At 34.3% G+C, this 14,357-nt stretch overlaps 1 protein-coding gene across 3 annotated transcripts in view; it reads left to right on the top strand.

Moving 5' to 3' along the window:
• The window catches only part of NRIP1 (nuclear receptor interacting protein 1), a 76,629-nt gene extending 62,577 nt beyond the window's left edge, over positions 1 to 14,052 (top strand). For all 3 annotated transcript variants that reach the window (XM_026664107.2, XM_026664106.2, XM_026664105.2), the window contains exon 2: positions 8,860 to 14,052. In XM_026664107.2, the coding sequence (XP_026519892.1) occupies positions 9,170 to 12,655 (3,486 nt within the window). In that variant the 5' untranslated portion in view covers positions 8,860 to 9,169 and the 3' untranslated portion in view covers positions 12,656 to 14,052. The remainder of the gene's footprint in view (positions 1 to 8,859) is intronic.
• The last annotated feature ends 305 nt before the right edge of the window (positions 14,053 to 14,357 follow it).

The raw sequence follows: 14,357 nt of genomic DNA, 5'->3' as shown, positions 1-14,357 counted from the left end.
TGAAAACCCAATTTTGCATTAATATTGCACTATACAGTAGAATTCAATATAATTATTATATTCAATAGAATTACTGCCCTAGGATAGAAGCTGTTTTTTAGCCTATTTGTCCTTTTTATTATCCTGTACTGTCTGACAGATGGTAATAGTTTAAAAAAAGGGTGCCCAGGATGAGATGGATCTTTAAGAATGTTTTAAAGGGGAGAGAGCAACCAATGATCCTCTGGGCAATGACGTTAACCCTCTGGAGTGCTGTCCTATCTGCCACTGTGCAACTGGCAAACCATACACAGGTGCAGTAAGTTGTTTTTTTGGGGGGTGGGGGGTAAATTTTGTTTAAGGTACATACAATTCATCTTCCATTTAACAGTGTGTCATCTGGGTCCAAATATCTTGTGCTATAACAATTAAAATTTACATCCATGTTCATTACTTTGGTATTCTCTATTCTTATCTTATTATCTTATTAATAAACATAATATCTATTACTATAGCATTCCTTCTTAGCATGTTTAATTCTATAAACCAATTTTCTATATTTCATGAATCTATTAGCTATTTCTAGCTTTCATATTTTTTCTCTAGCCATTGATAAAATAGTTTCCATATCTTATAATATTCAGTTTGCTCCTTCTCTTTAATTGCAAGCGTTAATCTGTTCATTTCTGCACATTCTAATATTTTTTCTAATCACATTTTTATCAGTAGGAATCTTTGCTTTTCCAATTTTGAGAAAATACAATTCTAGCTGCAATTAATACATGAACAATCAAATATACTTTCTCTTTACTGTAAGTTTCAGGTAAGATCCCTAGCAGGAATATTTCAGGTTTTAAGTCAATATGTGTTATACCATCTTTTCCAACCACATATGTATTTCTGTCCAATATTTTTTAGCTTCTACACATGTCCACCACATATGATAATATGACCCAGGTGTTTGTTGGCATTTCCAACATTTAGCTGATTTATCTTTAAACATCCTTGCCAATCTCGCCGGTACTAAATGCCATCTATAAAACATCTTATACAAGTTTTCTTTGTATACAGTTGACATAGTTAACTTATAATTTCTATCACACAACTTCTGCCATTTATCTAATTCTATTGTGTAACCAAAATTTTTGCCCATGCTATCATTGTCTCCTTCACTTGTACCTCTTCTAATTTAATGCTCAACAGATAGCTATACAATTTTTTATCAATCTTTTTTCTGTTCCAGTTAGTATGTTATCCAGTTCTGTCAATTCTCGATAGAAACCATATAATTTTACATCTTTTTCATATCTAGATTGTATTTGTATGTGTGAATACCAAACCATTTCGATCCCTTGCTCATCCAGTTCTTGTTTAGATTTGAGCTCGTTTGAGCCTTTTTCAGCCTTCCAGAGGCTTCTGGAAATACCGGAAGTGATGAAATGGGCCCATTTTTTGGCCTCCAAAGGCTGCAGAGGCTTTCCTTGAGCCTCTGGGAGGCCGAAAAAGGCCTCAAAGTGGCTGAAAATCATCTGGGAGGCCCACAGTGCAGATAAGGGGGCAGTGGGGGAATCACACATGCAAGCGCAGGGAGCATGGGGGGGGGGGTTGCACACGCATTGTCTTCTGGGTGCAATTTTCGGCACAGGAGTCCAAAAAGGTTAGCCACCATTGTTATATAGTGTCTTTGAAAGTAACCATGTATCTTATTTTTCCCATTCCATGCCAACCTAATTGCAAATCATGTCCCTCCAAGGTTAATAATCTTGAGGGTAGTAAGTTAAAATACTCTCTCTGGTGCAGCGGTAGAAAGTCACCATCAGTTTTTCATTCAGTTGTTGTTTCCTGAGAACTCTCAGATAGTATAATCTCTGCTGGACCCTTTTGACTAGTGTTGCAATGTAAGTGATTCAGGTCAGGTTCTCTTTTATGATAACACCAGAAACTTAAAAATGGACACTTAAAGAACATTGGTGATAATTATTATTGTTGTTAATTTGGATCATCCAATTAGTGTTGCCTGTGTTTCATTCTTAAATAAGCCCGCAGTATTTAGTTCTTTGTTGTAATATTTAAATTGCAACCATTTTATCACATGGTGTTGTTAAAAAAAAAAAACCCTAAAGTGTACTTGATAACAAATGGGTCAATTCAATTTTGAAATGAAACCACAAATATTTCTATTAGATGCAATTCCAAAAAAATATCACCATTAGTTTGATTCATGCTGACAGTTACAAGACACATTTGGCACAACATTAAAAAAGAGAAATTGCCAATGATACAAGACTAGGTAACCAGAATTGGAGAGTATATAGCAATTACAAAAGAACAATATATTAAGTTATACAGGTGAAACTCAAAAATTAGAATATCATGCAAAAGTTCATTTATTTCAGTAATGCAACTTAAAAGGTGAAACTAATATATGAGAGACTCATTACATGCAAAGCAAGATAGTTCAATTGAGATGATTATGGCTTGCAGCTCATGGAAACCCCAAATCCACAATCTCAGAAAATTAGAATATTGTGAAAAGGTTCAATATTCTAGGCTCAAAGTGTCCCGCTTTAATCAGCTAATTAAACCATAACACCTGCAAAGGGTTCCTGAGCCTTTAAATGGTTTCTCAGTCTGGTTCAGTAGGAATCACAATCATGGGAAAGACTGCTGACCTGACAGTTGTGCAGAAAACCATCATTGACAACCTCCATAAGGAGGGAAAGCCTCAGAAGGTAATTGCAAAAGAAGTTGGATGTTCCCAAAGTGCTGTATCAAAGCACATTAATAGAAAGTTGTGTGGAAGGGCAAAGTGTGGAAGAAAAAGGTGCACAAGCAGCAGGGATGACCACAGCCTGGAAAGGATTGTTAGGAAAAGGCCATTCAAAAGTGTTGGAGACTTTCACAAGGAGTGGACTGAGACTGGAGTCAGTGGATCAGGAGCCACCACACACATCCTGGACATGGGCTTCAAATGTCATATTCCGCTTGTCAAGCTGCTCCTGAACAACAAACAACATCAGAAGCATCTTACCTGGGCTAAAGAAAAACAGATCTGGTCTGTTGCTCAGTGGTCCAAAGTCCTCTTTTCTGATGAGAGCAACTTTTGCATCTCATTTGGAAACCAAGGACCCAGAGTCTGGAGGAAGAATGGAGAGGAACACACTGCAAGATGCTTGAAATGCAGTGTGAAGTTTCCACAGTCTGTGTTGATTTGGGGAGCCATGTCATCTGCTGGTATTGGTCCACTGTGCTTCATTAAGTCCAGAGTCAACGCAGCCATCTACCAGGAGATTTTGGAGCACTTCATGCTTCCTTCCGCAGATGAGCTTTATGGGGATACTGACTTCATTTTCCAGCAGGACTTGGCCCCTGCCCACACTGCCAAAAGCACCAAAACCTGGTTCAATGACCGAGGGATTACTGTGCTTGATTGGCCAGCAAACTCACCTGACCTGAACCCCATAGAGAATCTATGGGGCATTGCCAAGAGAAAGATGAGAGACATGAGACCAAACAATGCAGAAGAGCTGAAGGCCGCTATTGAAGCATCCTGGTCTTCCATAACACTTCAGCAGTGCCAAAGGCTGATAGCTTCCATGCCATGCTGCGTTGAGGTAGTAATAGCTGCAAAAGGGGCCCAAACCAAGTACTGAGGTACATATATATGCTTATACTTTTCAGAGGTCCGATATTATTCTATGTACAATCCTTGTTATTGCATGTAATAGTCTAATTTTCTGAGATTGTGGATTGGGGTTTTTCATGAGCTGTAAGCCATAATTGTCACAATTATGACAAATCATGGCTTGACCTATCTTGCTTTGCATGTAATGAGTATCTCATATATTAATTTCTCCTTTTAAGTTGCATAACTGAAATAAATGAACTTTTGCACAATATTCTAATTTTTTGAGTTTCACCTGTAATATAAAATACAAAAAATGCTTTTGTATTTTTGTATTTTATATTATAAATTAATAAAAACTGTAAACTATGAGAAAATGACAATATATATCCAAAATAGAAGTCTAACCAAATTTAAAAATGAATAGCTGTCTTGTGTAGTACACATCACACAGCAAGGCAAAGGTAGACATTTGAAATATGGTTCCTAACTGATACCAGTCAAAAAACAATAGATGAAAGATTTTATGTTATTCAGTTTAAAAGAAGCATCACAAACACATCTTTCTGTGGAGTTTTTTTTGCACTCTATAGCTTTTTTTAGTTTGCACTCTGCACAATTGATTAATTGGTTGATTATGTGCATCAAATCAACATTCAGATTTTTTCCATAACAAAGTGAACTGGACCTTCTCCAGATGAGCTGTTCAGAGCATCCAGGCATGGGAGGTGCTTCTGTCTCTCGTCCAATAGGCTGAGCTGATTTCTGAGACACTCCTACTTGAGGCTCCTCCTTAGCGTCCCCAGTTTTTGCTCAGCCTTTGTTCAAAACGGGCATATTTCTCTTGGCTGGATTGTCTGAAAGCGAGCAGAAAATTATTAAAAGGTCAGATTGCAGCTTCTGGCTGCAAAAAGAAGTCGCGTTTTGAATAAGATTATACATATTCTCTTTCCTTCTCCCTTTCCCATCATTAGGGTCCAAAAAGATAATTCTTTATATAATGTATCTAATGTATGACAATTTAAGTCTATTCATTTGTGCCTCAAGTGAGAACTCTGGATTGATTTGTTTGATAATTCATTCATTTGTTTTCTTGGATTTCCATAGTATTCTTAAGAGTGTTCTCCAACCCAAAATTCAAAAGCACTAATAGTGTTCCTATCCTGCTTTTGAAAAGTGTAATATTAATATTTTTAATCTTCTAAAAATCTAAACATCCGTGGTGGGATTCAAATTTTTTTTACTACTGGTTCTGTGTCTTGGTGGGTGTGGCAGGGGAAGGATACCGTAAAATCTCCAGTCAGAGGTGGTATTTGCCGGTTCTCCGAACTATTCAAAATTTCTGCTACCGGTACTCCAGAACTGGTCAGAACCTGCTGAATACCACCTCTGCTAAACATGTGTAAGAAAGCCCTTGCCTGGAAAAAAAAATGAAAATCATTATGCTATTCAGATTTTGAATGTATTGTTTAAAAAACATGTCACCAACAAACTATTTTTCTTTTTAAAATTTACATGTTCTCCAATGGAACAAAAATAATGTACTGTATGTGTCTAGTATGTAAAGAAAGCAGGTGAGGTTTTCCATTAAATTGGAATTTTCGCAGCTCCTTTAATAATTAGAAAAAGAAAAGTGAAGTGTTGAGTACTCAATTATAAAATTGGGAAACTGTTAAAAAAGTTTTCATTATCATGTTGTTACTGTGATTGTTGCTGTAGATTTATTATATGTTAAATAATCGACTTTGATGCTGCAAGAAAATATAAATATATAAAGAAAATTAAAGATTAGTTTTACGGTTACTAAATTATTTTCATAATTACTAAATTGATTTTATAACTGAATTTATTTATTTATGTGGTCACCTATCTCATATGCATGACTATATAAGCAGTTTTCACTAGTTTATACATTTGCTCATTTGTTTATACATTTGCCTGTTTTTTCAGTAGTACATAGAAACATTGTGAAGGAAAAATATATTTTTCACATTTCACCCAGTTTTGATTTAGTATAAATATTAGTGATTAACCTTTAGTGTGCATTATGTAAATTTCCAGATTATAAATATACGCACTTACAGATCAAATAAGGAATAATATTCATTAGTCTCTCCATTACATCAAGTAAAAGAGATTGTTCATAAGTAGAAAGTGAATACATTATCAGTTCCTGATTGTCTTTAAAAGGAAAGTCATTTTTTCTACTCCCATATTTGATGATATGACCAGTGATAGATCCCAGGTTGTTGAATTACAATTCAGAGTTATATCACATCTTTAAACCACTTTCTAAAGGCAAAGCCTTTATGTAATATTTCATCTTCCTCTGGTCATTTCATTAATCAACTAGGTAAATCAGGGCTAGTGAGTGTAATTTTTAATTCGTATTTATGTACAGTAACTTAGGTACTGGACCTTGATTAGGGCATTGCTTTCTGCTTTATTGTCTTGTGCTATTCTCTGTATATCTACTGGAGGGATGAGTTCTGGTCTTTTTGTTTCCTTTTTAGCTTTTGTTGTCTGTTTTGAATGGTACGTAAATATGGCTTATTTCTATGTGTCTATTGATAACTATCCAAATGCCAAGCTTTCAGGAATTCCCTAATATTTTTGGATTTTACTTGATCTAAAATACTGTTTCCCAGTTGAAATTGTGTTTTAGTCATGTGTTATGAAATTAAGGCTTTCATTGTGCCTTCTTACTGCTAGCTATTGTTCATGCCTGCCAATCCTACATAGTGGCTGTTACGGCTCTTATACTGTAGATGACTCCTATGTTTTCTTCTTGGACTGTTAAAGTTTTAATTTATTTAAGATATTTTGGAGAACTTTATTTGGTTTGATTACTACAGTGATGTTGTGTCATTGTAATGGTCTATTGGTTGTTTCAGAGATATTTTTGATGTATGGTCATGTTCTCAATTTCATAGTTTGTGTTGCTTCTGGTGTAATCAATATCCATTTCATTGGAAAATGGGTGGTTTGTTTCCCTTTTCTGGTGTTCGAAGTTGCTGCAGTGTGTTTGTGCTCAATGAAAACCTTATATGATGCATTCCAATAAGATTCTTGAACTAAGAATCTTCTTAAGACAAGAATTATATTTAATATTTAAGATCTGTAATGAGAACACATTCCAAATTAATAATGGGCATTAATAATATATTTTAATTTTTAAAAATTGTAAATTTGTAATAATCCCAGGACAAATTTTTGTTCCACTTAGAAACTCACAACTGCTAAAGAATCTGGATAAGATTGATTTATTTGTATACATTTCATTTGGTTTTGGATTTTCCAAATTGCTCTTGTGATAAATCAAAATCTCAAACGTGGTTGCCCATTAGTTGATCTAAAGTATTTCATTCCTGTTAGATCATGAATTTTACCATAAAACATCCCCCTGTGAGGATTCAGAGTTTCTTATACTGCAAAATTATCATGTAAATAAAAGAATAACATTTCCTTCCAAATATTGCTTACAGACTACAACATTGTTAATACAATGACATTATGACTAAACAACTAAAAAAGAAAAAAGAAACTGAATTCAAAATGGTAAAACTAAAAATCAGGAATGTTGTAATTTACATGATCAATTTAGTAATAATTAAGATAAAATTAAGATGTTTGTCTTTCCCATAAAAACCTTTATAATTCATTGAAGTTTCTAGATTATAAATAATATGTTAGGTCTAGGTGTTAAAGATCAAAACAGGCTGACAGTTGAGAACAAATATATATATATACCTAGTACAAAAATAATCCTCTAATTCAGGGGTGCCAAACTCAAGGCCCCACAGGGCTAGCCTGGAAATATCAAGGGATCATCCCGCAATGCCTCTGGTGGCTAAAACAGGCCATGTGCAGCTCCCCGTGCCTCATTTTCACCCACTATGGCCTCCTGCAGCACTCTGCTGGCTGAAGCCAGGCCAAAAAATTGGGCTGAAAAATGGGCCCAAAACAGGCCAAAAAATGGCTGAAAATGGCCCAGCAGAGTGCTGCAGGAGGCTATGGAGGGCAAAAATGAAGAAATCCAGTTTGACACCCCTGCTCTAATTAATGAACCTTAGATGCAAAATATCTATTCATAAATGACTTTCAAGGAAGCCTAGTAAAATTGAGAATACATCTTTATTGAATTATCCAGCTAAATACTGAGCATTTGGCTTAAAAAAAAAAAAAGGAAACAAGGATAATTTCAAAATCTAAATATAGATGAAAGGGTTCTTTCAGATTTAGACCACTTAAGATCTCTTAAGGGTACCATTAGGCTCTAATAAATTGATACATTTAAAAAAAAAAACAGTATAGTACCATGATGGCGAACCTTTTCCACGTTGCATGCCAAAAGTGCTCACGTGTGCTGATGTGCCTGCACCCATGATGCAATGTGTGTGTGACTCCCCCCACCCCCTGCCATCTCATTTGGACCATCTCCCTCTCATACACATCCTACTACATAGTACACCCCTCCCCATCTTTTAGTTATAGAAGATAATTTGCATTTTATAGTGTTTAATGTTATTATATAAATGATTTTCTATTGTTTGATTCTTTTTAACATTGTAAGCTGTCCAGAGTCACCTTATGGTGAAATGGGCAGCAAACAAATTAATAAATAATAATAACTTGTTCTGAGACCATCATAATTTTGAATGGTCATTAAGTAACCAGCCACAAGTTGATATTATCCGTATGGTACATAATATCTGTATGATATTATGCATGCTACTTCATATGTTATTTCTCTTTCCCCAAATGTGAAAGTTTACTTTGCATGGATTACTGCTATGTCTACTTCTACCATGTTTATGTCTTATTTATGGTGCTAATGGTGGAATAATACATTAAAAAAAGAAACCCATAACTATTTGAACTTCACAAAATTATTATTATATATTCCTACAAAACATATTAATCCAAAAACTGAAAGTATTACTATTTCCAAACCTGTATAAATGGTCAGTCTACAACTCTTCTAAATTTCTCATCAATCTAATAGAAATCCTTATAAATATTTTTTAAAGAGTATTGATCTATTTATTAGGACTGTGGAACCACTCATCAGTTGCCCACACAACTGCATTTCAGAGCTGTTGTGGCTTCTAGTGCTCTTCAAAATCAAGTGAAGGGTAATAAAATTATATAGGAAGGTTTACCTGAAATTGTACATAGAATTTTGAAATATACCTGCTTGTATGAAACATTTATGTTTGATTTGGCTTGATATGTTATTTCTTTTTCTTTTACAGGAATCAAGTGTTTGTAATATGATGAAAGAAGATGGAAAACAATATTGTCAATCCCTAAAAAACATTTTAACCTGACACCATACAATAGTCCCTTAACATCATAAATGGTGTATATTAAATCAGAGAAAAATGGGAACACTGCTTCTTCTACAAATACTTAATGGAAAGATCTGCAAAAGAGCATCAAAAAGAGCATCAAATTTGGAAAAAATGTATACATTTATTTGTTGAGCTAAATTTCAGTTCACGTATAATACACTAGATCCTAAGTAGAATAAAAAGAGAGCTTTTGTGGATACTTGTATTGAACATGACTCATGGAGAAGATCTTGTCTCTGAGATGCACCAGGATTCCATTGTTCTAACTTACTTAGAGGGATTACTAATGCATCAGACAGCCGGAGGTTCGGGTTCTGTCGTTGACAAAAAGCCTACTAGTAATGCTGAAGATCAGAATTTCAGCGTTTCTGGAAATGCATCTCCTAGCTGTCAGAGAGATGGTGTTCCCAACACACATACATATAGAAGTTCTGGCATGTTGCATCATAAAAAGGCAAGACTGCTACAGTCTTCTGAAGACTGGAATGCTGAAAACAAAGGACGATTGTCTGATTCTTTTGTGGATATAAATGAGAAAAAAGAAGCGTTGTTGGCTGGCATGGTTGAAAATGTGCCTAAAAGCAAGCAAGATAGCACATTGCTGGCTTCCTTACTACAGTCATTTAGCTCTAGGTTGCAGAGTGTTGCTTTGTCGCAACAAATTAGGCAGAGCCTTAAAGAGCAAGGATATTCGCTCAGCAATGATTCCTCGCAGGTAGAGAAAGACTTGAGGTGCTATGGTGTTGCATCCAGTCACTTGAAGACTTTGCTGAAAAAAAACAAATTGAAAGATGAAAAACTGGAGACTGGTCTGCCAGAGCTAACAACAAACCTAGTTCAAGATCGGTTTAAAGAATCTACACATTCAGGACAAAGTGGTTCAAAAGCAATGAATGAATCACTTTCTTGTGCTGCAAGACTACAAGCTGTTGCAAACATGGTAGAGAAAAGATCTAGTCCTGCTGCATCACCTAAGCCAAGTGTTGCCTGCAGCCAACTTGCTTTGCTTCTTTCAAGTGAAGCACACTTGCAGCAATATTCCAGGGAACATGCTCTAAAAGCACAAAATGCCAATCAAATCGCAAGTGAGAGACTTTCTGCTATGGCAAAACTAAAAGAAACTGTTCCTCCAAAAGATGTTGGTCGTTTTAAACTATCAAAAGGAATGGAAAGCCATTTGAATGGTCAGGCAAGATGTTCAAACAAAACAACAACCAATAAAAGCAATACCACAAATTTTCAGAGTCATATGGGCATAATTCATTCATCTCCAAAATTTACAAACTATAAAACATCAGAAAAAAGTCATATGAAACCACCTACTAACAGTAGTTTGCTTTTGCACCTCCTGAAAAATCATAGTACTACTAAGCAGAACAAACAATATGAACAAAATGACAGGTCCAGCATTTTTGAGGAAAGCAGTACACCAACTACTGTTGATGAATACTCTGACAACAACCCAAGTTTTACAGAAGATGATAGTAGTGATGATGAGAGTTCCCATTCAAATTGTCTTCCTATAGATTTGTCTTTCAAACAAAAAACAAATACTCAAGATTCAGGGCAGACAACTTCTCTAGACAATTTAACTCAATCGTTGTTTCATAGTTGGGAATCAAAAGTCCCATGTCTGGAAAACATAGAAGAAAAAGATACTTCTAAAAATACAAAATTGAATCCACACCAAAAAGTAACTTTACTGCAATTGCTACTTGGTCATAAGGAAGAAGAAAACTCACCAAAAGTTAAAGAAACAGAAGGAACATTAGTTCCAGCTGATGTGGCGAAATTTAATTTTTCAATGACTAACAGAACTCCTATTACTGACTCTTCTAATACTAATCGAATAATTCCAGTACATACTCCTCCTTTGCAAACTTCTGCAAAAGCAGATTCACCTATCAACCTTTCACACAATTCTCCTTTAATGATAAAATGTAATTCACCACCATATACTTGCATCATACAGCCCGAGAGACTATCTAATCCAGCTTCTAAACACTTGATAGATCTTACTATTCACAAAGAACTTCATGGAAGTAAACAAAATAAAAAAGAAACTTTACAAACACCTTCATCTTTCAGTGCAAGTAAACTATTGCAAAACTTAGCTCAATGTGGGATGCAGTCTTCCATGTCAGGGGATAACCAAAGACAAGCAAACAAACAACTGATGACTCTTAACACTGAGAAACCAGTAGGATTGATAGATGGACTAAATACCTCCCTGCTTCATAACACATCATGTACACTTGAAAAAAACAGAATTCTCACTAATCAGTTTCTCCCAGAACAAAAACTTCCCAATTCAGAAATCCAAAATCTGCTAGAACGACGCACTGTGCTCCAGTTACTTCTGGGAACCACCAACAAAAATATGAATGAAACAAAGGAAAAAATGTTTTTGAAAGAAGAGTGTTTACAAGATCCAACAGAAAAAGTTTTGAATGAACAAATACTAACTGTAAAAATAAAAGCTGAGCCTTCTGAGGAAGAATCCAGTGCCCTTCAGAATTCAAATGCTCAACAAATAATTGAAAATGTTAATAAGAAATTTCCAGAAACAACTCATTCTTTAGAGAGAAATATAGCTATTTCTCCAGCATCAGAAGAATTTCAGTCCCAGTCTCTTACATCTCAAGACTTTTCCTTTTCGAAGAATGGACTTCTAAGTCGATTACTGAGACAGAGTCAAGATGGCTGCTCTGCAGATAACCTGGATAGGAGAAACCATGAACAGAGTTTTGTGGAATCAAAAAGTCACAGTATGCTCCCCAAAAAGAGAAAATTGCATTCTGATTCTTTAGAAGGTCCTTTAAAAATACTAAAAAGTAATAAAGGTAAAATATCTGATGTCACAATCAACCACAAAACTACTGCAGATGCTTTGTATGGCAGTTGTCTTAACCAAAAAGAATCTAAGTTCATAAAAACTGATTTTGAAATAAAATATTCTTCAGGTTATGTGTCAAATAATGAAAGTGAAAACAGAAGTTGGTCTACAGAAAGTAAAGGATTTAATGTGCTAAAACAACTGCTTCTATCAGAAAATTGTGAAAAAGATATGTCTCAGCATAGAAATAATTTATCAGTAATGGATGGCAAAAAGAAAGGAAGCAAACATAACCTAACAAATAATGACAAGGCTGAATTCAGTGTTTCTCCTATGCATACTCTCATAGGGAACCCTGGGCAACCAAGCAATTGCTTGGACTACCAGACATTTCAATATTCAGTTGCTATGAAGAGTCCTGCCAGTTCTCCCTTCACTGAACATTTGGGAGGCACAGTATCATCAAAGCCAGAATGTGACCAGTTTAGCATTTGCCATGTACCTAATGAAAGGGGACCTCTAAAATGGGTCATCACTGATTCTGACAAAAATGATCTTGAGAGAGACTCCCCAAGACTGACCCAAACTAATCCAATATTGTATTATATGTTACAAAAGGGGGGGAACCCTATTAGTATTCAGGAAGCCCATAGCAAAGATGCTTGGAGAGATAAATCATTTATGGAAAATTCATCTTCTGTCACAATGAAGAAAGAGTTGTCTCCTGTCACAGAATGTAAAACATTTCCTAATAGAAGAAATGCATACATTAGCCATTCAAATAATATGTCCATTCAACACAATGGAGAAGTATATGGACTCTTAGAAAAGGTATTAACAATTAAAAAAGAACCTGAGTAGGTTAAAATCTTACAAAGTGTTTACAATCAGGTTTGAATATTTTCTTTGAATAAAATAATGTAAATCTAGCATGATTTGAGAAGAGCATGGTATAGCTATGGTTTTGTTTGATGAATTTTTTTTGCTGATATTTAAGATGCATACAGCTTTTGTTCTTTATTTTTGCTTTACTAGAAATTTACTAGAAATTTATCACAATACATGTCATCAGGACTTGTTAATTATGTAAATGTCCATGAGTAATTTGCAGCTGGATTGTACTCAGTGAGTAACTGCTATTACTGTCCTTGCACATAAGTATTTGCTTATGGAAATCCATACTATTTTCCTTAAATGTTTCAAAACCACGAAAGTGATAAATCACAGACATTTCAAAAAGCTGTATGTGATTTGTACACATGGCAAACAAAATAAATCATATGAGCAGATTTATTTACATGTATCTGGGCGAGTGTAGGAATAAGTATAGAGACAAAAGCAACTGTAGTAAAATACATAAAAAAGGATTTTTTGTGAGATACTGGTGTTACTCATGCAATGCAGTATCATTTAAATATTGCATCATTCAACATTGTATATTTTCTCTTCTCTCACAACTGGGCTACCATCATCTTGTATTGTCTGTTCATTTATAAAATGTGAAGAATATTTTTATATATATAAATGGATCATCATCCAGGCCAAGTCATTTATTTGTTGTTTTTGTAATACTTAATCAGTGTTAACTAGAGAATTGTACACAATGAAATTTCTAGTGCTTCCAAATAGCTTGTAATTTATATTTGCATAATTGGACAGAACCACAAGAAATACTGTCCTTTTTTTGGTTGCCTTTCCTAGACACTCAGCTTCAATAAATTAAATCTAGGTTGTGACTTTAAAAAATAATGAAGCTGAATCATAAATTACTGGCAGGAAAAGATAAACCTCTTTCACTACTTTTAATTGTTTATTTATTTACATTTATTCAAATTTTCCAGGGAAATTAACATTAAGTTGAAAGATTCTAGACTCATGCTTAAAAAAAGAAAAAAATATGATAGTCAATCTAACATTGTGATCTATTTTCACTAATTCATATATATAAAAGATTTATATAGCTAAGATGAAAGATGTATAAATTATCAAATGATCTAAACCAGCTCATGATCATTTTTAAACTTTTTCTATCCGAGCAATAAGAAAGGAATTATAAATTGGAAGAACTGAATGATTTTAATATTTAAATGCCTTAAAATAAATAAACTCTACATTTGACTGCAGAACTGGAAAATATAAAGTAAATAAACTAAGCATCTACTAGTGTGAAAGATGTTATTTTATTGATTCATGGAATTCCAGATGCCTAGAGGGGAAAGTGGCAAGAAACATCATTAATAAATGTATTATGTTCAAAATTGTTGGTTTAATTTATCCCATTAGACATGAAATACATGTTAAACACATTACAAAGCTAAATAAAAATAATTTTTAAATTTAGATTAGTTCCAATGAAATCATGGATTATTTAAATTTTTCTATAATTATAATTTTGAAGTATCAAGGTTAATGGTACTTTTATATATAATTTTCTGCATTCCTTTTCAAACACATTACTTGGTAACACCTTTTATTGTGATTAAATCCAGATCAATTCAAGTCTTCCACAGATTTGGGTAAAATTGTATTTGACAAAAAGCCAAATCTAGTACAGCTCAGCTCA

The sequence above is a fragment of the Notechis scutatus genome, chromosome 5 (assembly GCF_049901735.1).
Source record: "Notechis scutatus isolate UNSWTSFEM ecotype Mainland chromosome 5, rNotScu1.2, whole genome shotgun sequence".
Classification (NCBI taxonomy): domain Eukaryota; kingdom Metazoa; phylum Chordata; class Lepidosauria; order Squamata; family Elapidae; genus Notechis; species Notechis scutatus.
The sequence above is the reverse complement of the archived record's forward strand: the minus strand, read 5'-3'. Positions and strand labels throughout refer to the sequence as shown.